At 35.2% G+C, this 27,638-nt stretch overlaps 1 protein-coding gene across 3 annotated transcripts in view; it reads left to right on the forward strand.

The window, feature by feature from the left end:
- DPP10 (dipeptidyl peptidase like 10) overlaps nt 1-27,638 on the forward strand; it is a 1,372,039-nt gene that overhangs the window by 1,292,992 nt on the left and 51,409 nt on the right. For all 3 annotated transcript variants that reach the window (XM_081095341.1, XM_081095339.1, XM_081095340.1), the window contains exons 11-13: nt 7,686-7,809; nt 12,329-12,367; nt 17,437-17,544. In XM_081095341.1, the coding sequence (XP_080951467.1) occupies nt 7,686-7,809; nt 12,329-12,367; nt 17,437-17,544 (271 nt within the window). The remainder of the gene's footprint in view (nt 1-7,685; nt 7,810-12,328; nt 12,368-17,436; nt 17,545-27,638) is intronic.

Consider the following 27,638-nt stretch of genomic DNA (forward strand, 5'->3'; position numbering starts at 1 on the left):
TTGACATATTCAGAAAAATTTTTATCAGAGTTGGGGATTTTCACAGAAAGTACAAGCTGCTGTGTATGGAAAATTTTCCTACTTGAAAGATAATAAAAAATTATGGAATGCTTACACTGGAAGGTTCTCATTAACTACCTACTATATAACCTGCTCCTTATATTAGTGGAAAAGCTGAGACCCAGAGATTAAAAAAAAAAAAAAAAAAGTTGAGCTAGACGCTCAGGATTAGTTAGTAGCAGAGTTAGAAAATGAGGTGAAGCCAGTTTCATCAAGTTACAGCACACTGCATCCAGATTATGATGGAAGACTTTAAAAGGCCATCTGAACTGACGGGAGAATGCAGTAGGGTTAACCAAATCAGGTAGAAACTTCTACTTCTGGGCTCAGCCTACTAGTCATGAAAGATTTAGTCACAAATGAAACAATTATAAAAACTGTTGAGATTTTATGTGATCCTTATCACATCTTTTTCTCTCATTTGTTTGAAGCTCTGAATTAACAGGAAAGGGTACTGCACTGGAGTATTTGAGTCACATCTCTACCACCATTTATTTTTGTGACCTTGGGAATTTCACTCTACCTGTCTCTGGGTCTGACTATTCTAATCTTGATATAAATATTTATACTGTTCATCAGGTTTTTTTAAAAAATATATTTGTATTGATTTCTGAGAGGAAAGGACAGGGAGAGAGAGGCAGAAATATCAATGATGAGAATCATTTATTGGCTTCCTCTTACCTGCTCCACAATGGAGATCGAGGCATATGCCCTGACCAGGAATTGACCTGTGACCTCCTGGTTAATAGGTCGACCCTCAACCTCTGAGCCACATTGTCTGGACAAGGTTTTTGTTTTGTTTTGTTTTCTTTTAAGTCTTTGAAATAGGGGTCAATTTAAAAATATCCTTGTTCCTTTCTAATAGGAGATAGTGGTTCCTGACCTTGAATTTGTTACTTGAAAGAGTTTCTAAATATTAGTGTGGCCAGCTAGGAGTTAACAAAGAGAAGGGAGCTAGACTTGTTGAGCCTAATTGAGTCTGTAAGTTATACTTAAGACTAAATCTGGAATTTACAGCTTCAGACACCCCAGGCCATAGCTGAATTCCTGCCAAGGGGCTTAACATCCCTACATATTCCACCCCCATCCCAGTGTAAGGAGGCTTCCAGTCTCCCCAGGGGACTTACCTGTCCACTTAACTGGACTTTAGGCAGGGAGAGCTAACGATAGAGGGAAATTCCTCTGCTGAGGCACGTGCAGTGGAAGACAAGATGGTACAGGGGAGGTCCTTCTACTCTGAGGCCTGTGCAGTGAGTGGGAGCCAGGACCGTGACCATGATGGGGAAGAGTATGGCCTGGGAAAAGGATCGGATTGGATGAGGGCATGAAACCTGGAAGGTCTAGGAAAGGGATAGGTAGGGTGAGGGCCCAGCACAAGACTGCAGGGAGACAGGAAACAGATTGGTTAGTTTGAAAGAAAACCTGCTCTTTCCCAGGTTGGAGAAAATATGATCAAAGCTTAACAAAGTCCCCTCCTGGTCAGTAGCACACATCCCGGGTCCCATTCCTTTGCACACTCTCTGTGCAGCCATGTGGGCCTGGCAGTTGCACCCCTGTGAGCGTGGGTCTGGTGCGGCAGCACAGTGCTGGCTGGAATGCAGCCAGGAACAGAGACTGGCTGGCTGGACAGGACAGAGACTGAACTGGACTAAGATTTGGCATGGAATGAACTGAACTGCGAGAGCGTTGGGTGCCCTGCCCATGCAAGGCCAATGACACAGAATTTCTGGACCCTGGTCCTTCTGGTCTTGGTGAGGAGAAGTGCGGGCTTGAGGACCCAAAAGCGCCCCCCCCCCCGCCCCCGGCAGCAAGACCGTCTTCCAGTCTCCCAGGGGGCTCTGCTATCTGGTCATGGTGAAGGCATCAGGCACCTGGGGACAATTCTTTATTTTTTGCTCCAATAAATCTTACTACTACAACTCACCCTCCTACGCATCGTTCCTGAAATGCTTTTCTCATGGCTCCGCAGAAGAGCCCTAACTCCACCAGCAGCATAATGAGTTCAATGACTATCATCAAACACAAATATTCCTAATGATAGAAACATTGTCGTTTATTGGAGTATTAATGAAGTGTACATCTCTTTAACATGTGAGGAACAATGTGATAAAATTAGTCACTCCTTGCACAGAGATATCACATATCCTTAGATGTTGGAAGGCCAATAAGTACAGAAAAAAAAAATGCTTTATCCTACTGAGAGTGAGAAAAATCCTGTGAAGAAAAAGAATTTAAATGTAATTCAGATATTTGGTTTAGCCATGTGTTAGTCTATAATTTGGAGAGAGGCATGTAATACCTCATTGACAAATGTACATAACAGTTTTGCTTCTTATGCCTCTTGGTCTTATGTAAGTGCCAACTGTGGCATCTGAAATGCACCAAAGTGTATGATTTACTCTTCTTGCTGCAAAACTCCAGATCAACATTGACTTCAAAACTGGTATTTTCTCATGCTCCAGTTTAACAAAAATGTAGTTTCTTACTCATTTGTTCTTGGTGAAAGCTTTAGTCCAATTCACGGGGGCGGGGGGGGGGGGGCGGTAAGGGAATCAATATAATTTATGACATCTGCTTTTAGACACTGTAGGGCTGCATATTACTTGAATGGGCCCAAAGATACACAAACATGCAAAAAATATATATATAGAGAGAGAGAGATATCCATGGTGTGAGTAAAAGAAAGCTACATTCATTTAGATGCACATTAAATGGAAACTAAACTCTTAGTTTTCTTGATTTTGTTTTAGGGTTATCAATATCTTTGATATTTAATCTTAGCACCATACCTATAGGGAAGATTCCCGAAAACCTTCCCTAGTTAAATACTTGACATCTAAAAGAGCATATCATCTTTCATAATTCATTGATCAGGGACCTAGTAATTATAAAGGCAACACACTCAAGAAGGGTAATGAAATGTAGGTAATTGACGGACAATTAACAAAGATATGGACAGGATTGAGGGGAGATTCACAAAGGATGGGAAATCAATATCCAGTCTGCATCAGCAGAAATGTATTACTAGCCCAGGACTTCCGGAGTAAGGGGCAGGCTGACTGATGAAACCTGAAGAGGCTTGTAACTTAAGAACAAATGGGCCATCCAGTAGGGCCTGTCCACAGGTGGAAAAGGCCAGTCACTGCCAAGCCGCACCCTGGCAGGGTGTGGGTTCTGGAGATAAATACCCCGCTCTCTTCCCAAGCGTTGAGTTCCTGCAGAGGACTCCTGTTGTCAAGGCAGCTTCATTGCAGAGTCCAGCTTCTGGAAATGGGGGGGGGGGGGGTAGTTGGAGAATGGATCTGGCAAATGAAGAATATTGGACACAAATAACTTAAGGATAATATTTACCTTAAGAAATGTATTGTTGTTATTACTTTAGGGATGTATTGGAGATGTCCACAAGAGCACAGTGATTTTTCTGAAGCAATGTGAGAAATGTTCTTTCTCTGTTTTTGTTTCTGACTTGTATCTCTGTCGTTCTCTCTCTCTCTCTCTCTCTCTCTCTCTCTCTCTCTCTCTCTCTTCAGTTTCTCTTTCTCCATATATACACTAGTACATCTATGATTTATCTAAGTAGTACATCTATGATTTATCTAAGTAGTACTTGTGTTCTCAAGAAAACCGGACATATTTTTCTTAAGTGGATTGTGAATCATGGAACTGATCATGTTTTCATTGTTTGCATTAGTGTATTTTGGACATGAAGTTTACCTGTGGTAAAACTTGCTTCCCTCTGTAACTTATTTCCCTTACCTTTCTTTTGCATTTTCTTTACCATCTTAGTCTTAAATTTTTATAAGCTAACTCAAATTCTTTACTTATTTTTAAATATATTATTTTTTATACCAGTACTAGTAACAATATTTCCATATTTATTAGTGGCAGTATTCTATAAGTCCTAAGCAATACAAAACCATTTTTATTTTTACAACATGAAAGGATAAACATGCATAACATAATTGATTAATAATATACTTTTCTTATGCCCTATTAAGGCCATCAAATGACCACTCCTCTTCCTGGAGTTTATATTGTGTTCATAGCTACCAATAGCATTTGAGATGCTGCTTAAACTTACAATAATAGAATATCTAAATAATTAATTCACTTTATAATCATTTATATATTTACTCTTTTTGGCATGCAATCTAACCATCTACAGTATATTTTTATTTTATTTTCACATGACCTGTCAAATTGCCAATCAATAAGTGAACCTATTAGTCAGTGTGATTCTTTTTTTCTACTATACTTGAATTTCATATATGACCATCTCTATAGCCTTTTTATTTCTAAGAAAAATCACCATGATGATAACAATAATAATAATTAAATACATATGTACCTATATAGGGAGGATGATTAATAAGATGAATATAGAAAGATGTTCTCATGACTTGAACTACCTTGTAAACTGTCCTCTAATCCCCACCCAAAGAGCAAGATTTGCTTTTAATTTGAAGGTATTAGGCCATTTGTTTTGGTCCTCTGGTTGGTTGTTTGGTTGATTTAATTGGTTATAATAACTAATGTTTACAATTACAATAGAAAAAGTCCCCAAGCTAGTCTTATCATTGGATAGAACTTCTCTTCAACCAGATACTTATGCTCTAGTGCAGTGGTTCTCAACCTGTGGGTCGCGACCCCTTTGGTGGTCAAAGGACCCTTTCACAGGGATCGCCTAAGGCCCACCCTGCATGTCAGATATTTACATTACGATTCATAACAGTAGCAACATTACAGTTATGAAGTAGCAACAAAAATAATTTTATGGTTGGGTCACAACATGAGGAACTGTATTTAAAGGGCCAGAAGGTTGAGAACCACTGGGTGTCAAAGAATGCAAAATAAATTTCAATTCATTTATATGTTCTATAAAGAAAATATAAGGATACGTTTATTGGAGAAAGACATAATTTATCTTTCCAATTCCTTTCCCCATACTCCCATCATTTAAAAATATATATCAGTGAATCAGCTAAAGACCCTTTATCAAACAAATTCAGATCCTGAATGCAACTTTTCTTTAATGCTAATTCTGTCCAGACTTTTATACTTTTTAAAAAATATATTTTTATTGATTTCAGAGAGGAAAAGAGAGGGAGAGATAGAAACATCAATGATGAGAAAGTCATGACCGGCTGCCTTCTGCACATCCCCTACTGGGATTGAGCCTACAACTCAGGCATTTGCCATCACCAGGAGTCCACCTGTGACCTCCTGGTTCATAGGTTAACACTCAACCACTGAGCCAAGTCAGCTGAACCAGACTCTTATCTTTATTAGTATTTGAATTATGGCCTGAGTTGATTCTTCAGATTATAGCATGGTAGGAACTAAGATAATGAATGACCCTTCTTGAATATCTTAAGGCCCAGTGGAAGTTAGACAATTCATTTCATCTGAAGAAGAAGAAACATTTTGTAAACTGTTACACTATGAGCTTACGGTATTGCAAGCATTTAGTATCTTTATTGGAATTTACAGGTATGGATTTTAAATAATTAAATTATTGTGGATATATTTTTATGATAATGAATCATATAGATTTTTCCACATGCTATGTATTTGTCACATCTTTGGGGGGAATGTGATTATCATTTATGTTCAGAAATCTGTAGGCTGAGGAGTAGAGATAGTGGTTTGGTTTTGGTTTCTCCTTACTCTGTGTCTGTGACATTATTGTACTTATTTGAAATATTTTTTTAGTTATCCCATTTTTGTGACCCATTGTTCTCAGTTTATACCAGTAATGTGACAGTGTTATTTTGCCCTGTCACTCCATAACTTGAGGGCTACTTTAAAAGGGAAAACACTCAAAAAGAATATTTAAATTGTTTTGTTGCTGATGTTATTATTTATTTTAAAAACCTTTCATGTTATTTTATCTTATATTCTGTAAAGCAGTTTTATTTGTATGTTTTCCATAAATGTGACCTTGATTGTGTGGTATTTGGTAAATTGTTTACAATCATTATATTATTTTTTCTTTAATTCAAAGACCATTTATGCTAATTAATCATAAATACATATTGTCAGAATTCAGTATTTCCTGATTGATTATAGTACCCACCATCATTTTCTCCATGTTAAATCTTCTAGATAAATCTTTTAAAGTTTAATGCTTATATTTTCCCTTTTTTAGTAGTCACGCTGCCAGGTATAATAACATGCAAAATAAATCACTTTGAACAAAACAAAGTAAAAAATGAACAGGACATAATTCTTTGAAGAACTGCAACACACACTGATCTGGACAAAGATGAATCCTAAACTATTGCATATTTGATTTGAAGTTGCCTGGTCTTGTTAACTCTGTTTGGGGAACTTGCCACAACGATTGGACTGAGTTTCTAGGCAATTTTCAAGTGGGAGTCAGCTGGGTTGTGAAAGCTGTCGAATGTCTTGAAGAGATTGTTGAAGAAAATATTGCAGGCTTCACTGTATGATAAGTTATGCTTGCCCTACTACTGACATCTTCACTTTGATGGGCTAACAGGTTTGCTAGAGGAAGCAGTAGGTACTCAGTAATGTTAGAAGTATAAGACTCAAGTAGCTGAATGTCTAACCCAGATGTGTATAAGGACAGGTGATTTGTCTCACAAGGCTTTTCTCCCACAGGTGATTTTTTTCCCCAAGTCACATTAAAACCAGGTGGGTTAATTTGAGGCTCATACTCACAGATGGCACTTTTCAAGCCATTGCTGAAGTATCTCATCTATTCTGAAACTGGGTACATTGGTTGGAAAATTGTTGCTTTTTTTGTTGTTGTTATTAATAGATCGATTTTGGTAATTGCATTATCTTCTGTTTGGCTTGGGAATTGTGTAATATACTATGTAAACATCCAAACAGAATCTACAGTGAAAGAAATATAAAGAAAAAATATAAACTCCCAATCTACAACTAGCCTGAGGACATCATGGGCCTCCCAAATTAGTATACTCAGTGTAGCAAATATTCAATAACCCCCTCTTCTCCTTCAGTTTTAAATAAATACGAGTGAAAAAATATTGTAGACAATACTATGAATAAGACTGAGACTGGCCCTTTGCCCATAGCTGACAAACACTAAAACAAACCATTCATAGTTCTGCATAGAGTGAAATAACGTGGAGGCCATGCATAAATAATAATTGTCAAGAATAAGCTTTGCTTTTAAATTTATTATTGATTATATTTAAAAAAATAAAATATAATATAGCTTAGAAAAAGTATACTTAGTTTGCACATAGATTATTACTTATAAGCAGAGGATAAAATTATTTAAAAATGTCTAGTATTTTGATTATTTTTATCTTTTCAAGGATTTCCTTTCTGGGAAAACGTTCAGTTTTAGTTTTATTCTCAGATTTTCTGTATATTTTAGATGCATGTATATATTAGTATATGCACATGTGTTTGCATACATGTAGATATATACATACATAGGCATGTATTTGTATTTATATACGTTAATATTTGAAAAAGTGATGTGTTTATATACATAAATAGAAGTTCTTATGATGTGATATTCTTATATCTATAGTGTTTAAGTTATTCTTACATATAACAATTTATATTATTGGTACTATACAAGTTCTCTGGCTCTAAATGTAAATTTTAATGTTGTTTCCAACTAGAGAATATTATATCACAATGGTTAAATGGGTAAGCAATACCAAGACGGTGGTCAGATGGTTAAACCGACCTCAGAACATTTCCATCCTCACGGTCTGTGAGACCACAACTGGTGCTTGTAGTAGAGTGAGTATAATTAACTTTTCTTGTACGCTTAAAATGATGTAGTTTATTTTTATTTTATTTTTTTACAGCTGCATAGTATTCCATTGTGTAAATGTACCAAGGAAGATGGGGGAAGGGGGCTAGGAATAGGTCAATCAAAGAACTTGTATGCATATATGCATAACCCATGGACACAGACAATAGGGTGGTGAAGGCCTGGGGCAGGGGGTGGAGTAGGCTAGAAGAAGTCAATGGGGGTGGAGGGAGGGGCATATGTAATACTTTCAACAATAAAGTTTTTTTTTAAGGATTATTATGTAGTATAAAGGGTAGTCAAAGCCATGATAATGTCATTCTCAAGTTTGGGAAGTCTTTTAATATTTTGACTTTGATTAATTTGAGAATATAGAATGTTTCTTTTATGTTTTCTTTAAACATATTTCAAAATTCAATTATTTATAGCTTAGATTCTTTTTCTAAAATAACATACAGTATCTCTTTCCTTAAATTAAGTGAAGATAGTAAAAATATGGTTTTGGAAATACTGTGTTTTGAAATCAGGTTGTATTTAGATTTCTGTAATCAGTTTTTATTAACTGTAGTAAATTTGGTATGTGTAATTTTAAGGTTCTTAGTGGAGAAAATACTGTAATCCATTTAAATTGTTATATACTTGTACTTGGTAAAGGATTCCCAATTATATAATGACAGGATTTTTGTCTTTGGACAAGATGGAGTAAATGTTATCAGGCTAGCATCTCTGATGTAAACAAATATAAAACTGTACAAAAATATTAAAAATCTATTTTCAGATGTTGGACATCAGGAGGATTAGAAAATAAATGGTGAAATAAAGTTAATACACAAGATGGGCATAAATATGACTTCCCATTGGTGACATTTTTGAGACCACAGTGCAATGGGGATGGTGCCCAGGAAAGACACAGTGGTATCCCTGCTTCAAGTAGACAGGAAGAATTAGAGTATGAGGCTATTGTGGCTGAAATTTGGCAGAATTTGGAGCTATATAGAGAAGAATTCTAGCTATCTATGTAAAGGACCTCTTAAGTCTTTAGTTCATTGCTTCTCTGTGCAAGTACAAGATATACCATAGAGAAAAGAATCAAAGAAAGAAACTGCATTATAGGTCAACTGTAATTTAATAATTAAAAACAAAACAGTCCCTTTAGCATTTCTTGAATTGCTGATTTGATGATAATAAACTCCCTTAGCCCTTTTTTGTCTGTGAAGCTCCTGATTTCCCCTTCAAATTTGAATGATAGATTTGCTGGATAAAGTATTCTTAGATTCAGTCCCTTGATTTTCATCATTTTGTATAATTCATTTCATTCCCTTCTGGCCTGATGTGCTTCTGTTGAGAAATCATTTGATAGTCTAATGGGAGATCCCTTGTAGGTAACTTTCTATCTCTCTTTTGCAGCCTTTAAGATTCTTTCTTTGTCTTTTACTTTTGCCAATTTAATTATGATGTGTCTTGGTGTCGTCATTTTGGGTTCATCTTGATTGGGACTCTCTGTGTTTCTTGGACTTGTGTAATTGTTTTCTTCCCAAAGTCAGGGAAGTTTTCTGTCATTATTTCTTCAAACAAGCTTTCTATTCCTTGCTCAGCTTCTTCTCCTTCTGGATCCCTTATTATGTGGATGTTTTCATTTCATGTTGTCCCAAAGCTCCCTTAGACTCTCCTCCTGCTTTTAAATTTTTTTCCAGCTGCATCTCTGCTTGTGTGTTTTTCTACCTTGTTTTCTAACTCGCTGATTCAGTGTTCAGCTTCTTCTAGTATACTGTTGAAACTTCCCATTGCGTTCTTTATTACAGCCGTATTATTCTTCATTTGCACTTGATTCTTACTCATGTTGGTGAATTTCTCATTGAGCTCCTTATAATTCTCATTGAGTTGTCTGTATTTCTGATCCAGAAATTTGAGTGTAGTTATAACCATTATTCTGAATTGTTTCTCTGACAAATTACTTGCCTCCATTTCCTTTAGTTTCTTTTCTAGTGATTCCTCTCCCCTTCCCCCCAATCTTTGGGGATTGTTTCTTTATCTCCCCATTTTTTCTGTTCTTTTGTAATATTTTCTATGTATTAGATCAAACTATTATGCCACCCAGAGTTTGGGGGTTGGTCTTATGTAGTAGATGTTTTGTGGGACCCAGTGGTGCATGCTCTCAGGTCTCCTGGGCTGGGTGTTCTACAGAGGCAACCTACATAAGATATTTGGGTTCTCCTGATGCTGTTGGGTCTTGAATGTCATTGTCCCATTCATAGATGGAGTCTCCTCTCGGTGTGTATATGCACCCGTATGTCCATAGCAGCATAATTTATAATAGCTAAGATTTGTAAACAGCCTAAGTGCCCATCAGCAACTGAGTGGATTAAAAAACTATGCTACATTTACACAATGGAATACTATGTGGCAATAAAAAAGAAAGAACTCTTACCATTTGCAACAGCATAGATGGCCTAGAGCAGTGATGGCAAACCTATGACACGCATGTCAGAGGTGACACGCGAACTCATTTTTTTGGTTGATTTTTCTTTGTTAAATGGCATTTAAATATATAAAATAAATATCAAAAATATAAGTCTTTGTTTTACTATGGTTGCAAATATCAAAACATTTCTATATGTGACACGGCACCAGAGTTAAGTTAGGGTTTTTCAAAATGCTGACTCGCCGAGCTCAAAAGGTTCACCATCACTGGCCTAGAGCTTATTATGCTGAGCATAATAAGCCAGTCAGAGGAAGATAAGTATTACATGATCTCACTCACATGTGGAATCTAATGAACCAAATAAACTGATGATGAAAAATAGACCCAGAGATATAGAAGCATGAAAATACTGTTGAATCTCAGAGGGAAGGCAGGGGAGGGTGGGTGGGAAGAGATCAACCAATGAACTTGTATGCTTATATTCATAAACCATGGCCACAGAGACAATGGGGTTGTGAGGGCCTCAGTGTGGGGAGACAGGAGTGGGCTGGAAGTGGTTAATAGGAGGAAAAGGAGAAGCTGTATAATACTTTCAACCATAAAGATTAAAAATGAATTAATTTTAAAAATAAAAATAAAATAAAAATAAATAAATAATTTAATGTAAAAAAAAAGAAGAGATTTCTTGAGATCAAGGAAAATTGAGCATTGACTGGATATTAGACTATATTATTGGATATTTATTAATTTTGGTAAGTGTGATAATTGTCTTGTTGCTATTTAAAGATATGTATTAGAAATGAATGATGAATTTACAGGTAAAATGATATGATATTTGGGACTTATTTTAAGATAATTTAATGGTAAAGTATGGGAGGTTGATGAAATAAAAAGATGCTGTATTTTTGATAACTTTTGAAGCTGGGCTAAGGGTCTATGGGAGATTATTATGCCCTGGTCTTTAATTTTGTATATGTTTAAAATTTAAAAATATAAAATAAATTATAAAATTAGCGAAAAATAATAAAAATCATTGGAATGCATGTACTCTAGTTGGAGCCAGCTTATCATCTTTTCTATTGGATAATAATTTATACAGGTAAGAACAAATATATGTTAAAATGCTTCAATAAAGAAATAGACATCAGAACCTTATCATATTATTGATTTGATACCTTATTGGTATCCTACTGTATTTAATTCCATTTATAGAGTTAAAATATTTTACTTTATACTATAAATGAAATAAGTAATTGCATGTGAAATTTTGGAATCTCATGGATTCTAATAAAACAGTGATATTAATAGGCAGTGAAATTTGATGTTTTATTCTGTGGTGTTTTTTTTTTTTTAAATGTAAAGACGGGTTATTGCTGAGGTTCAAATAAGGAGAAATCAAGAGGAAGAAAATTTTGAATTGACATTTTATAAATGAATCTTTTCTTCATTCATACTTTTCTTATAGAATATTTTCCAGAAAACTACAATATATTTAATAAATTACTACATGTAAACAGTGATACTGAACTATTTTACCTATAAATAGTTATCTTGAGATTAATTTAATTTAATTTCTCTTTTTGAAATATGATTTTGGTTTTTATTTTTTGCAAGATTATTTTAAAAGATCATAACATTTTTGTCATTACACATGTGTATGAATATGGTAAAGAGGTGATTGAATATTGAAAGAATGTCTACTTTTTAATTTTATTCCTGGCTACTTGCCCAGTTCTTTTGAAGGACTTAATAATTTTCTCTCCTGATGATGCCTAGAGGTGAAAAGAGACAGTGTTTAGTGGTTCAAAACAGCTTGAGTGAGGTAAAGGAAGAGAACGGGAAAATGATCTATTACCCTAGTAGTATACTACTGAGGATTCTGAAGGAGTTCACTAAAGAAAAGACTTTATAATTAAATGATCATTTAATCCCAATTTCATAATTATTTATTCAGTTTAATTCCTGGTATTTCACCATGTGAAAGAGAGAAAAAAATGCCTGAAATAACACTGTAAAGGTTGTTAAATTGATGTATGCTCATTTTGTTCTTTAGAAGCTTCATAAAGTTAATAATTTTGTTTCAGAAATACGAGATGACATCAGATACGTGGCTCTCCAAGCAGGTATAGTATAGTTGGTTTCTTTATGTCACATTTTGTCCATTGTGCACATCCAGTTCACCCATTTGTAATGCAATACCTTTCCAAAGTTATTTTAGAAATATAATTTTAAGGCTTTACATGTTTAACTGAGTCTTTTCCATGAAAATATTTATGACTTAGCATTTTTATGGCATATTTATGAAAATATTGCTTCTGTTTATTATAGGATATAGTTGCAGAATAACAATCATTCATTTTTGGGATCATTCATTTAAGTAAAATTTCGTGCACATGAAAGAAAAAAAATAGAAACCATTAACAGTGCTCAGATTGCCCAATAAATTGGTTCTGTGGAGATATTCATATGAGCACTTCCTCTGTTAGATGTATCCTAGCCCACAGTTCTAGTTTGTGGCACAAATGAATCTGGAATCTAAATGATCACAATAGAAAAAGTTCCAAATGTCTCTACGACATGGGGTCATACTGGACATTTCAGAAGTAAACCCAAGGAGATCATCCACATATGTCTGAACCCATTTTACTATTAACTCCATCACTACTTTTTTTGCAAAGAGGAGTGCTGGTTTGTTTTATTTGTTTTGTTCTTTACAGTCATCTTTTATTTTAAATTCTCTTCCTAGTTCTCATCCATATCTATGGGTTCAATTACAACCCATACACTGAGACCTCCAAATGTATAGGCCCAACCAACTTGCTTACCTGATTTCTGAAACATCTACACTCATGCTTGGCATTTCCTCCTAAATCTATAAAAGTAATTGCATACTTCACAGGTACAAACTGAACACATCTCTTTTCTATTCAGTCTTATGCCTTCTTATCATAGAATTCAAAGACATAGTTACCCAGCTATTACAATCATAAATCTATTCTTAAATTCTTTCTCAACCTTACCTGCATATACTCATCACCACACCTTTGATTTTACTTTCAAAGGTCTCACGTTATTTTTCTACAGTTTACGAACACTGCCCAGCATTAAACCACAGGTACTGCAGTTCTTCCTTAATTGGTGCACTTCCTTAACTAATGCACCTGCCAATCCGCTCTTCACACTGCAGCCTGGCTCAATGACCTTGTTGAGATATAGATTTGATCACCACCCAAATCACCCTCATACTTCATTCTCACAACTGGAACAATTTTTGTCTATCCTTTTATTCTACAGAAAAAAACCAACATTCTTAAAGAGTCTACAAGGAATTACATTGAAAGTATTTTCAGCTTTGTGCCCTACCATGCTTTCAATTGTTTTCTTCATTCTAGACACATAAACTCTTGTACTCATGAGGCCTTTATAAGAACCATTTCTTCTGAAGAGAAGTCCCCCAACTACTTTCTAATGTAAAGGCTGCTCATTTTACAAACCTTACCTTAAGTCACCTACTTAAGAAGCCACCTCCTCTAACCATCCTAACAAAATCACTTCCCCCAATAAAATTTATTTTAAAGTCAAGTGTAATTTTTGAGTAATACACAATTATTTCTGCGATTTTTTACTGAGTTCACAAGAAGAAGCAGGATATTCATTTTTTTTCTCCATTGTAAACCAATTGCCTAATATAGAGTCTTGTTAAAAGAAAAGTTCAATAAATATTTGCTAAATAAATAAATAAAATGTGTAAATAGATTAAACTTTTGCTTAGTTGAATCATATACATGTAGGCATAAGTATATATTGTATATCTATTATCTATATTAATATCAGTTGCTTATTCTTAGGCAACATGCAAAATGAAATTGGTTCAAAAACCTTGATGTTTATAGCCAATAATGGACTCTCACAAAATTAATTTTTTAAATATATATTTTATTGATATTTTACAGAGAGGAAGAGAGAGGGATAGAGAGTTAGAAACATTGATGAGAGAGAAACATCAATCAGCTGCCTCTTGCACATTCCCCACTGGGGATGTGCCCGCAACCAAGGTACATGCCCTTGATCGGAATCAAACCCGGGACCCTAGAGTCCACAGACTGATGCTCTATCCACTGAGTCAAACCAGCTAGGGCTCACAAAATTAATTTAAATACTGAAAATAAAAACAATGAAAAAGAATAATATATGGATATTGGTGTATTCTGAATTGTCACAAGTATTAAACCTATTTTCCTATCATTTTTATTGCCAGTGACATTCATAATTGTCTAACATACAACAACATAATATATGCTTTTTTGGTATTTTGTTATCTACATTTTAAATACCAATTTCATGAATGTGTAATAGAAACTATTTTTAAGCAAAGAAACCAGTGATCAATTATTCAGTAAGAAAATGCAAATGATAGTTTGTCACAGTTGGCTTTTTCTCCAGAAGTTTAAGGAAATTTCATTGAATACTGAGAATTTGATGAAATTTAAAGGATGAGAATGGCAGTCGTTATGAGGTGAAGCATAATAATCATTATATGCTTGCTTTCTGGAGAGTAGGAAGAGCAGAGAGCGGGCATGTTTGCCCTAGCTTCAAAAGACTTACAGTTGGGATAACCAATATATAAACTGTTTGGTCAGGGATAAAGTGTATTCCCAATTCACTGCCCTGTGTGTCATAAACACTGACTTGCTTAAGGTCATAAGGATTGACAGTGATGTTGGCTCCACTTTCTTTATTTAATTGTAGGAGAGGATTCTGCCTAAAGTGCTATGTTCATAGCTAGAAATCATCTAATGCTGAAGTTTTCTAAGCCCAACTATGCATTAAAGATTAGAGTCCTCACCTGTCTTTATTGAATCATTTTTAAGGCACCAGATTTGGAGGGCTAATATAAAAAGGGAGAATGCTCAGATATTCCCATAGTATAAAAAATGCAATTTGTTTTTGAAGCAAAACACAAATGGAGAATGTTGAGTAAGGGAAGAGCTAATAGGTTGGTCTAAATGTGATAGAGTTATATATATCACATTAATATGTATTATAATATCATATATATATATATATATATATATATATATATATATATATATTTGTCCATTGTACACATACATTATCTGTGTACACATGGATTATCTGTTATGATTTGGACACCTACTATGTCCTAGACAATAGAACTAAAAAAGACAAAATTGCAAAATCCCCTTAATTGTTACTTGCTTGGTGAAAGAAGTCAAGCATTTAAGAAAGTGCACTGCAAGCCATGAAAAGATGAATAAAAAGTTTAGAATCTCTGAGAAGAGATTTCTTAACTAGGAGATACTCTCTAACAAGAAAAATTTGGAAATAAATTTTGTTTCCTGAGTTTAAGCAAAAAATAAGATTTACAAAAGAAAAGAGAGAAACAAATATACCAGAGGAGAAAGTAATGAAATATAAATTCTCTCATAATTGAAAGGTGTGATTTAGAGTTCAAGTACCTTTTAAGTATTTATTATATACCCAGTAATGCAATTGCCCCACCTTTGAATTGTATGTTACTTCAGATTTTAAATTATTTACATAATAGTATATCATCTTATATTTTCATGAATGTCCATGAAGTAGACAAGTAAAATATTATTCTTATATTTTTATCAATGGATATTATTACTAATAAAGATAGAACGAGACTCTTGAGATTATGAAAATACTTATTAATTTACTTACTCATTCAGGAAATAATTATTAAGCACAATTATGACTGCTGCTGTCCCAGGTTCTGGAGCTACAGCAATGGAGAACACCAGGTTCCTGCACCATGGAGCTTCCATTCTATAGGAACATTACCTGCTATGCACTTAAACACCCACACATGTAAGAGATTCACGTAGAGTTCAATGACCTGGCTTCCTTGATCACCCTTTACATAAGGTCATCAGGAAACCCCTCTCTGATAAGGTGAAATAGAGCAGTGGTATGAAAGATAAGAGAAAGAGCCAGATAAGGGATAAATAGCACAATGGTGCTATTTAGAAGACACATGTACAAAGAGGAAAGAGGAGAATTGAAGATGAGATCAGAAAGAGTGGAGGGCCAGATCATCTACCAAGGGCCTGTAAGCCATTTAAAGCCCTAGAGAGGAAATCATATCGAAGACTTTCATTACACCATATGTATAATCACTTTCAGTAATCCAATAAGAAAGAACACTATGTTTAGTCAGGTAAATCCATTTTCTTAATGTTTCCCCTGAAGCAAGAGAAAGCAATCTATATGTGTAGTTTCCATAATTTAATTATAAAAAATAATTTTCTTAATTTAACATGCCACTAGAGTTTAATTTAAACATCATCAACTGTAGGTTTATAGAGGGGGGATATGAATGAAATGTTTTTCAACAGATTCCTTTCTATTTTGTGTTTTTTTATTTTTTTACTTTTAATAAATTTATGTATACACCATTATAAATGTACCTTAAAATACGTAGAGTTGCTGAAAGATTTCAGAAAAATATATTAAAAAGTATATTATAAGAATTTCTAAATTAGAAACAAATTATTTTGATGAACTAGTGAAGATGCTTATATTTTTCATATTTTTAAAGAATAAATTGCTAATCATAATCATATCTTATGTAAACGATATGAAAGTTCTTTTTGAACCAATTTAAAAACTGTCTTTAGTTTAACTGTAAATCATATGTATCCAGTGTTAAAGAAACATCCCATCCTTCCCATCACTCAAACACACACTTACACACAATGTACTGAGTTCACTTAAGATATATATCATTATACACTTTTTGACCATTTTCCAAACAAATCTACACTAATAAAAAAGAAATATGTAAATTGGTCATCACTCTGCTATGCCCACCAGCCAATCAGGATGAGTAAGCAAATTAATCAAACAAAGATGGTGGGTTAATTTGCATACACAGGCACCGAGCGAAGACTGAAGGCTCCGGCCCAAGCAAAGACTGAAGAGGCTTGGCTTCTCCGCTGTGGCCAGACCAAAGGCCTGGGTCCTGGGTGCTGGAGGAAAACCGTTGCCGGTAGCCAGGGGAAGGAAGGCCTATTGCGTGAATCTTCGTGCAACGGGCCTCTAGTTCTAAAATAAAAATGGGTCTAATCCCTGCATGCCTTAGCAATAGTTGGCAGCCCGAATTTCCTATGTCATGTGAGATTGTTATGTCACTTCTATATTTCAGAATGAGGAGCCCGTGTTTTCTAGAGATGGCAGCAAATTCTTTATGACAGTTCCTGTTAAGCAAGGGGGCCGTGGGGAGTTTCACCACATAGCCATGTTCCTTGTGCAGGTAAGTGCTTCCTCTGTGGTTTGTTTTCATTGAGATCATGTTCATGAAGGCCCAACTCTGGTCGCCATTCTGAACCTACAGTTAATGCCTGGGAGTCCAGCTATATACCCAACTCTGGCTGCGTTAGGAAAAGGTATGCTAATTGACAACCATAATCCAAGCTGTGCCTTCTCACAAAACAGTTTCAACATTCAAAAGAATTTAGCAAGAAACAAAGTGTGCTATGAGTTGAGGGCCTTGGTATTTAGAATTTAATAAATGAAAAGTACCTAACTTCTACTTTCAAGGACTATAGAAAATCTAGAGTGTTGTTTTTTGTTTTGTTTTTGTTTTTTTTTGGTTTGGTTTGTTTATTGAACAAATACATATTACCTATTTTGTACAAATAATACTGTCAAAGGATCATAAAAGTTTTAATTACTTGAAGCAACCTAAATGCCCATCAGAAATTGAATAGTTGAATAAAGTATGGTATACCCACATAAGAAAATATAGTGCAGTTATATTTTTATGGACTCCTTAACTAAAGAGGGGGGATGTTTTGTTTTGTTTTTCTCTAAACTTCAAGTGAATGTTCATAGTTGATGCAGTTTATCTAATTACCAAAAGTCACTGAATTTACAAGTAGTAGTTCAAATATGACAAGATTAATGAGTCAATTTAAAACTAATTGTCAATTACAAATGTTCATGAGAAATCAAGTTTCTTTTAAATTCAAATATATTAATATCACAATCTCATAGTTAAAGAGACAATTTATAAAGATAAAGCATAGTGTGTAAGTTGGAATCTTCTATGAAAGTTGTACAAACTAACTAATCAAGAATCAATTTCATACCTACAAAATATAGAGTAAATATCAATGTGGCAAAAGGTCCCTAAACACATTGGATACTTTTATGTTAGAACCTTCAAGTCTTATGTATATTCTCATCATTTTATCGTTATCAATATATATATATTTATTTTGCACAGCTCAGTGCCTTGAATTCTCAAAATCTGTGTCAATAGCTTAAAATTAAACACTTATCTAAGGTCTGCACTATTAAAATAAGTGTCATGTTTTGTGCTGAGCCAGCTCAGCCAAGGGTTCCATAAGCCTGAATGAGGGCGGTGAAGAATGAAGAAAAGACAGACAGAGAAAATGAGCTGGGTCTAGGACCTAGGTGGATCTTCCTGTGCCTGGCTGATCCACAGAGAGAGATCCAGAGGCAAGCTGAGCCTTTATTTTATAGCCAGAGGTGAACAAGGTAGTGGTCACCATAGTTACAATGTTCTTGTGAGTTTCACTTCTTTTGGCAGCAGTTGTTTCATCTCCTTCAGCCCATTAGCTGCCCAGATAAGATCTAGGGAGTGTCATAAGGTCAAGCCTAATTATGCTAAGTGGACTGTGCCCTCAAAGCTGGGACTTGTTTGTGGCTTTGCCAACAGGTCAGTCGGAGGCTTAACCCTATAGCCATGCCCTACAATGTTTTAACTTTAATTTTGATGAAAGCTGTAATAAATAATTAGGAAGATATGTAATTTCCATAGTAGAAATGTATGTTAATTTTCATAGTATATCATTAAGTTTGAAAAACAGATTGTAGACTATGTTCTAAATAAATGTACACATTGATATGAGAATAAAAATTTTGGTGATTCAGTATCTCTTAAATGGTTTTATGAGTCAGGTGGGATTAAGGAAAGTTTTCCTTCTGTGTTGAACTGAAGAAAGCTTTACTAGCAAATTGCTTTACCTGGTTCACTTTTGCTAACTAATGATGTTTTGCTAATATAACTACCACAGAGATATTTGTCCTGCAAAATAAATCATACTTTCCAAATCTTCCAAATGACCGTGACATTGAATTTTTTAAAAATTTCTTTATTGATTAAGATATTACATATGTGTCCTTATTCCCCCTTTCTGTCCTCCACTCTCCTCCACTCTTGCCCTCACCCCCCTGTTGTCTGTGTCCATTGGTTAGGCTTATATGCCTGCATACAAGTCCTTTGGTTGCTCTCTCCCCTTACCCTCACCCTCCTCTAACTTCCCTCTGAGGTTTGATGGTCTGATCCATGCTTCTCTGTCTCTGGATCTGTTTTTGTTCATCAGTTTATGTTGTTTATTATATTCCATAAATGAGTGAGATCACGTGATATTTATCTTCCTCTGACTGGCGTATTTCACTTAGGACAATGCTCTCCAGTTCCATCCATGCTGTTGAAAATGGTAAGAATTCCTTCTTTTTTACCACAGCATAGTATTCCATTGTGTAGATGTACCACAGTTTCTTAATCCACTCATCTGCCGATGGACACTTAGGCTGTTTCCAAATCTTAACTATGGTGAATTGTGCCGCTATGAACATAGGGGTGCATGTATCCTTTCTGATTGGTGTTTCTAGTTTCTTGGGATATATTCCTAGAAGTGGGATCAGTAGGTCAAATAGGAGTTCCATTTTTAGTTTTTTGAGGAAACTCCATACTGTTTTCCACAGTGGCTGCACCAGTCTGCATTCCCACCAGCAGTGCACGAGGGCTCCTTTTTCTCCGCATCCTCGCCAGCACTAGTTGTTTGTTGATTTGTTGATGATAGACATTCTGACAGGTGTGAGATGGTACCGCATTGTCGTTTTGATTTGCATCTCTCAGATGAAAAATGACTTTGAGAATGTTTTCATATGTCTCTTGGCCTTCCTGCTGTCTTCTTTCAAAAAGTATCTATTTAGGTCTGTTGCCCATTTTTTGATTGGGTTTTTTATCTTCCTTTTGTTAAGTTGAATGAGTTCCCTGTAAATGTTGGAGATATAACATTGGCAAATATGTTCTCCCATGCAGTGGACTTTCTTGTTGTTTTGTTGATGGTTTCCTTTGCTGTGCAAAAGCTTTTTATTTTGATGTGGTCCCATTTGTTTATTTTCACTTTAGTTTCCATTGCCCTAGGACAGTGATGATGACCTATGACACGCGTGTCAGAGGTGACACGTGAACTCATTTTTTTGGTTGATTTTTCTTTGTTAAATGGCATTTAAATATATAAAATAAATATCAAAAATATAAGTCTTTGTTTTACTATGGTTGCAAATATCAAAAAAAAATTCTATATGTGATGCAGCACCAGAGTTAAGTTAGGGTTTTTCAAAATGCTGACACGCCGAGCTCAAAAGGTTCTCCATCACTGCCCTAGGAGATGTATTGGTGAAGAAATTGCGTCGGTATATGTCTGAGATTTTGCTGCTTGTGGATTCCTCTAGTATTTTTATGGTTTCCTGTCTTATATTTAAGTCCTTTATTCATTTTGAGTTTATTTTTGTGTATGGTGTAATTTAGTGGTCTAGTTTCCTTTTTTGCATTCATCTGTCCAATTTTCCCAACACCATTTATTAAAGAGACTGTCTTGATTCCATTGTATGTTCATGCTTCCTTTGTCAAATATTAATTGAGCATAGTGGTTTGGGTCGATTTCTGGGTTCTCTATTCTATTCCATTGATCTATATGTCTGTTCTTGTGCCAGTACCAGGCTGTTTTGAGAACAGTGGCTTTGTAATACAGCTTGATATCTGGTATTGAGATCCCACCTACCTTTGTTCTTCTTTCTCAGGATCACTGCAGCTATTTGGAGTCTTTTTTTTTATTCCAGATGAATTTTTGCAATGTTTGTTCTAGGTCTGTGAAATATGCCATTGGTATTTTAATGGGGAGTGCATTGAATCTATGGATTGCTTTAGGTAGTATGGACATTTTAATGATGTTGATTCTACCAATCCATGAACACGGTATGTTCTTCCATCTGTTTATGTCTTCCTCTATCTCTTTTTTCAGTGTCCTGTATTTTTCCACATATAGGTCTTTTACCTCCTTTAGTCAAGTTAATTCCCAGGTATCTTAATTTTTTTGGTGTGATGGTAAATGGGATTGCTTTTTTAGTCGCTCTTTCTGTAAGTTCACTATTGGTGTATAGCAATGCCATAGATTTCTTGGCATTAATTTTGTATCCTGCTACATTGCCGAATTCATTTATTAAGTCTAATAATTTTTTGATGGAGTCTTTAGGGTTTTTTTATGTACAGTATCATGTCATCTGCGAATAAGGACAGTTTTACTTCTTCATTTCAAATTTGGATGCCTTTTATTTCTTCTTGTCTGATCACAATGGCTAGTACATCCAGTGCTATGTCAAACAGGAGTGGTGAGAATGGGCATTCCTGTCTTGTTCCTGTTCTTAGGGGGAATGGTTTTAGTTTTTGCCCATTGAGTATGATGTTGGCTGTGGGTTTGTCATATATGGCTTTTATTATGTTGAGGTATGATCTCTCAATTCCTATCTTGCTGAGAGTTTTTTATCAAGAAAGGGTGTTGGATTTTGTGACATCGAATTTTTAAATCATGGTCTTTTGTATTCAAGAAATTGTGAATGTCTTAAGATATAGTCAATGATAGGGGAATATGTATAAGACATCTTTATACTATATGCAGCTCCAAAATATACAACCTATTCAAAAACTTATGACGATAAACAGTATCTTTTAAAAAGTGTGGAATTGGGGGAGGCTGATGATGTTATATGTAGGAATCAATATATTTATGCTGCTAACAGAAGTTTATTTAAGTCTTGGGAAGAAATACTTTCAGTCCTCTAGTCAAACCATCCTGATGTGCAGTCTAACTCATTATTTCTGAAATGTTCAGAACAACTTCAGAGAGCAGATGTGTTTTCTTTGTTCTTCTATATGAAGAATATAGCGAAGGTTTCATTGAAGTAGAAACATTTGTATCTATTGTGGGTGCAGCAAAGGTTTCATTGAACTAGAAACATTTGTATCTATTATGGGTGCAGTTCAGAGAATCTGTGCTTTGCATAATCTTTATATATAATATTTTTTTAATATGTCTTCATAGATTGTAGAGAGAGAAGGAAGAGGGAGAGAGAGATAGAAACATCAATGATGACAATCATTGATTGGCTGCCTCCTGCACATCCCCTACTGAAATTAAAACCTGCAACCCAAGTATGTGCCTGACCTGGAATCGAAGTATAACCTCCTGGTTCATGAGTCGATGCTCAACCACTGAGTGACACTGGCCAGGGATATATCATTCTTAAATGTGATTTTAATAGTTGTGCAACATTCCATCAAGTAAATATACTTGATGGAATAAGTAAATAAACACTGTATTTTAATCATCATAAAGTTATTTCTAAAATTTTAATATTATAATTTATTCAGATGTAACATAATTATGCCTAAATACTTATTTTTATTTATAATAATTCCCACAATAATATATTTATAGATGTTGAAAGATACCTAGACAAACCATATGTGTACATATGCATTTGTTTAGGTTTTGATATGGAGTGCCAAGTTGGCTCTCTGAAAATAGTATGAGGATTTACAAAATGGTATAGTAATTTACAGCCTTAAGAGTAATGCATGTCAACAATGATGACCTCTACTCTCTCTCCCTCCCCTGACATGCTAGAGGATTCCACTTAAAATCAATGTGCCCAGAAAGTGAGAAATGACAAGACGAGAACCTGGCCGCTGGCAGGCAGGAAGCACCTTGATGCTTAGCTATAAATACTTCATGCTTAGCTAACTTTGAGAACTTCCCCTTTAACTGAGAATATATTTATCTGTTTGAAGTATCTTGCTAAACAAAACTAGTAAAATTTTCCAACACTTTGCTCTCTTACACAATCAGTGGATAGTTGAAAACCATTAATTAGAGACCATAAAAGGTACATTTGTGCTTTCAGGATATTTTCATTATAGAGAGTGGTGGTTTTGCAATACAAATATTTTAATGTTTAATTCTCATTTTCAAAAGTGATTTTTCTTAAAGTAATTCTAAAAAATAAAAAAGAATACACTTTTCTCCTCCAGTCTTCTTATGATTGTAATTTTATGTAAACTACATTATTTCATCCTAATATTTTTATATTTTAAATTTTAACTTTGATCTAAAGCCTACATTTCCCACAATTCTAAATAATTTTAAAAATAAATTTGTTAGAATATTAATATTTAGTTGATATATTAAATCATTATTATTCAATGTTTAATTTAGTAGTAGTTTGTTATGATTATAGATATCATTATATGTTAAGCTTATTTATATTATGGATCATTTATTTAATTTTGGTTAAAAGTAAATATTTCTAAGTATGTATATAGCTATTTATATATCTAGGTTACTTTCAATTAAATATGTGTAAACAGAATTTGTGAGTATTTTATCTACTTTTATATATTTCAAAAAGATAAATTAATAAGAATAAAAATTGGCTTTTTCAAAAGTCTATATAGTGAGTTAATTGTTCTTCTGAATAGAGCATGCATTATTAGTATTAGTTTATGTAGTTCCTGAATCAAAGTTCTTTTATTTATTTTAAAAAATATTTCTTATTGAAAGTATTACATATGTCCCCCTGGGTCCCCCATTGACCTCTTCTAGCTCACCCCCCAAGCCCCAACCCAGGCCCTCACCACCCTATTATCTGTGTCATGGGTTATGCATATATGCATACAAGTTCTTTGGTTGATCTCTTCGCACCCACCCACCCTGCCCCACCTTCCCTCTAAGATTCTGCACTCTGTTCCATGCTTCTATGTCTCTGGATCCACTCGGAGCATTAGTTTATTTTGTTCATTAGATTCCACATATAAGTGAGCTCATGTGACACTTTTCTTTCTCTGATTGGCTTATCTCACTCAGCATAATACTCTCCAGGTCCCCGCATGCTGTCTGAAAGGGTAAAAGATTTTTCTTTTTTACTGCTGCATAGTCTTCCATGGTGTAAATGTACCACAGCTTTTTTATCCACTCATCTACTGATGGGCATTTGGGCTCTTTCCAGATCTTAGCTATTGTATCTTGTGCTTCTATGAACATAGGGATGCACACTTTCTTTCTGATTGTATTTCAGGTTTCTTAGAATATATTCCTAGAAGTGGGATCACAGGGTCAAATGGGAATTCCATTTTCAGTTTTTTGAGGAAACTCCATACTGTTTTCCATAGTGGCTGCACCAGTCTGCATGCCCACCAACAGTGTACTAGGGTTCCCTTTTCTCCACATCCTCACCAGCACTTGCCATTTCTTGATTTGTTGATGATAGCCATTCTGACAGGTGTGAGGTGATACCTCATTGTCATTTTAATAGGCATCTCTTTGATGATTAGTGACTTTGAGAAATTTTTCATATGTCTCTTGGCCATCTGTATGTCTCCTTTGGAGATGTGTCTATTTAGGTCCTTGGCCCATTTTTCAATTGGATTGTTTGTCCTTTTGTTAAGTTGTATCAGTTTCTTATATATTTTGGACATTTTCAGATGTTTCATCGTCAAATTTTTCTTTTTTTATATATTTTATTGATTTTTTACAGGGAGGACGGGAGAGGGATAGAGAGTTAGAAACATCAATGAGAGAGAAACATCGATCAGCTGCCTCCTGCACACCCCCTACTGGGGATGTGCCCGCAACCAAGGTACATGCCCTTGACCGGAATCGAACCTGGGACCCTTGAGTCTGCAGGCTGACGCTCTATCCACTGAGCCAAACCGGTTAGGGCCATTGTCAAATCTTTGTTGCTGGTTTCTTTTGCAATGCAGAAGATTTTTATTTTGATGTAGTGCCATTGTTTATTTTCTCCTCAATTTCCTTTGCCCTAGGAGCTGTATCGGTAACATATAGCTGCGAGAGATATCTCAGATTTTGTTGCCTATGGTTTCTTTCTTCTAGGATTTTTTTATGGTTTCATAACTTACATTTAAGTCTTTTATCTATTTTGAGTTTATTTTTGTGTATGGTGTAAGTTTGTGGTCTAGTTTCATTTTTTGCATGTACCTGTCCAATTTTCCCAACACCATTTATTGAAGAAACTCTCCTGACTCCAATGTATGCTCTTGCCTCTTTGTCAAATATTAATGGAGTGTGATGGCTTGGGTCAATTCCTGAGGTCTCTGCAAAACTTCTTTACCTCATACTATTAAACTTTTGATCACTTCCGATATTTTCCCCTTTCATAGCATTTTTATTTAGACTTCTAACTTCTGAATTCCCATATCTGAAACTATTACATCCTACATCCTGCAATGCAGCCAACAGTCAGAGGAAAGGTTTTTTTCTTCAAAGACATGGCCACCTTTTTTCTCACATATGAGATAAGAAGCAGTGTTTCAATCTTGTTGAGTGGTCCAGATTCATAAGCATAAGTGATTGCCCTGTCATCTTCCCAAATTGTGTTAAGAGAAAAATTATATTGGTGAATCCGCTTGCTTCCTCTACGCAGCCTTACCACATTTTGCTCATGAAAGCTGATGATTTCACTGGAAACAATTTTGAATGTTTATTCATTACAAATACTGTAGAAAATAGAATCCCCCATCCATAATTCTACCACCTAATCAACCCAATACAATTTTTCATTAAATTGCACTGCTGTATCTGATTAGGACATTGTCTGAAAACAATTAGTTCACCTCATCTGATGAATAGACAGTAAATTAAAGCACGCTATTTTTAAGCACTACAATATTTCCCTTATCGAGGTGCTCTAAAAGTTAAACAGAATATAATATAAGAAATTTGAATGAACTGTATGATCAGGTAAAAATCAAGTGTGTTGTTAAACTTTTACTGATACCAATGCATTTCCAATTTGTAAATAGGAATATAAAATTAATATTTAATTTTAGTGATCAAGATCAAATCTGTACCAGATAAAAGGGAGGCACCTAAAGTTTAATGTCCTAAATAAAAACACACACACTCTCTCTCTTCATCCTAGATTTTCAGCCCTCTTTTGAGAATGAATTAAATGACCCATTTTATTGCTGTTTATTCTAAAACTAAAGGTGAAATATGAGTTTAGCTTACAGTATATTGCCCCATTGTTCTTGTCAAAAGTCTACTATGATTTAATTGTCACAATCACTGTTTCTGTTCAAACAAGTTAATATAATAAATAGCATGGTAACACAGAAAGAATTATTATTTTGGAGTAAATATGATTATTCTTTCCTGTTTTGTTAAATTATTTTGTCTGTGCTTATATATCTCCTGAAGGTGGATGGAAAACAAAATGAGGTACAGACACCCCCTCATAAAGATAGTTAAATACCTTCATATTTATTTTGGATTTACAATCTGATTGTCTACAATGCTCTGATTGGTATTGGGATTTTATACATAGAGTCCAGATCAAACTTAATATGCTCACTGCCATGATACAATTCCTTGTATATTAATGGAACATATCATGGGTCTTATAACTATACACATCTACACTAATAAAAGACAGACATGCAAATTGACTGTACCTTTGATACACCTTAAGCCATGCCCACCAGCCAATCAGAGAGACTATATGCAAATTAACCCAACCAAGATGGCAGCCGGCAGCCATGGAGCTGGAGTGAGCAGGAGGTTTGGTTGCCCCAATGATGGAGGAAGCCAAGCTTCCCACTTGTGGTGGCCCCGGCTCTGAGCTCCACTCAAGCAATTAAGTTTCAATTATAGAAGGTAAATAAACCCTAGATACCTGCTTTAAGCTGGCCGTGGCCACAGAACTAGAGCGAGCAGGAGCCTTGGTTGCCCCTGGCGATGGAGGAAGCCAAGCTTCCCTCCCGCCTGCCCTGGCCAGATTTGAGCTCCTCTCAAGGCAACAAAGTTTCAATTATAGAAGGTAAATAAATCCCAGAATAAAAAAAAAAGAAAAAAGGAGAGTCTGGGAGCTTCCATCGCCAGGGGGGTGGGGGGCCCTTGGCCAGCCTGCAAAACGGCCCTCAGCCCTTCAACCAGGTTGGCCAGGCATCCAAGCGGGACCCCCACCCTGATACAGGACACCCTTCAGGGCAAACCAGCCTCACCCACCCATGCACCAGGCCTCTATCCTATGTAAAAAAAAGGGTGATATGCAAACTGACCCTGACAACAGAACTACTGGGAATGACTGGTCACTATGACACACACTGACCACCAGGGGGCATCCTAATTTGATTCTAGACGCATGACTGAAGTGAATAATGCACAGTTTATCCTTGAAAACTTTGGGTTCAGGCATTTTTCAAAGCATTGAATATTTTCTCATGATCACTTTTAA

Source organism: Myotis nattereri, assembly GCF_964212035.1.
Source record: "Myotis nattereri genome assembly, chromosome: 7".
NCBI classification, from domain to species: Eukaryota; Metazoa; Chordata; class Mammalia; order Chiroptera; family Vespertilionidae; genus Myotis; species Myotis nattereri.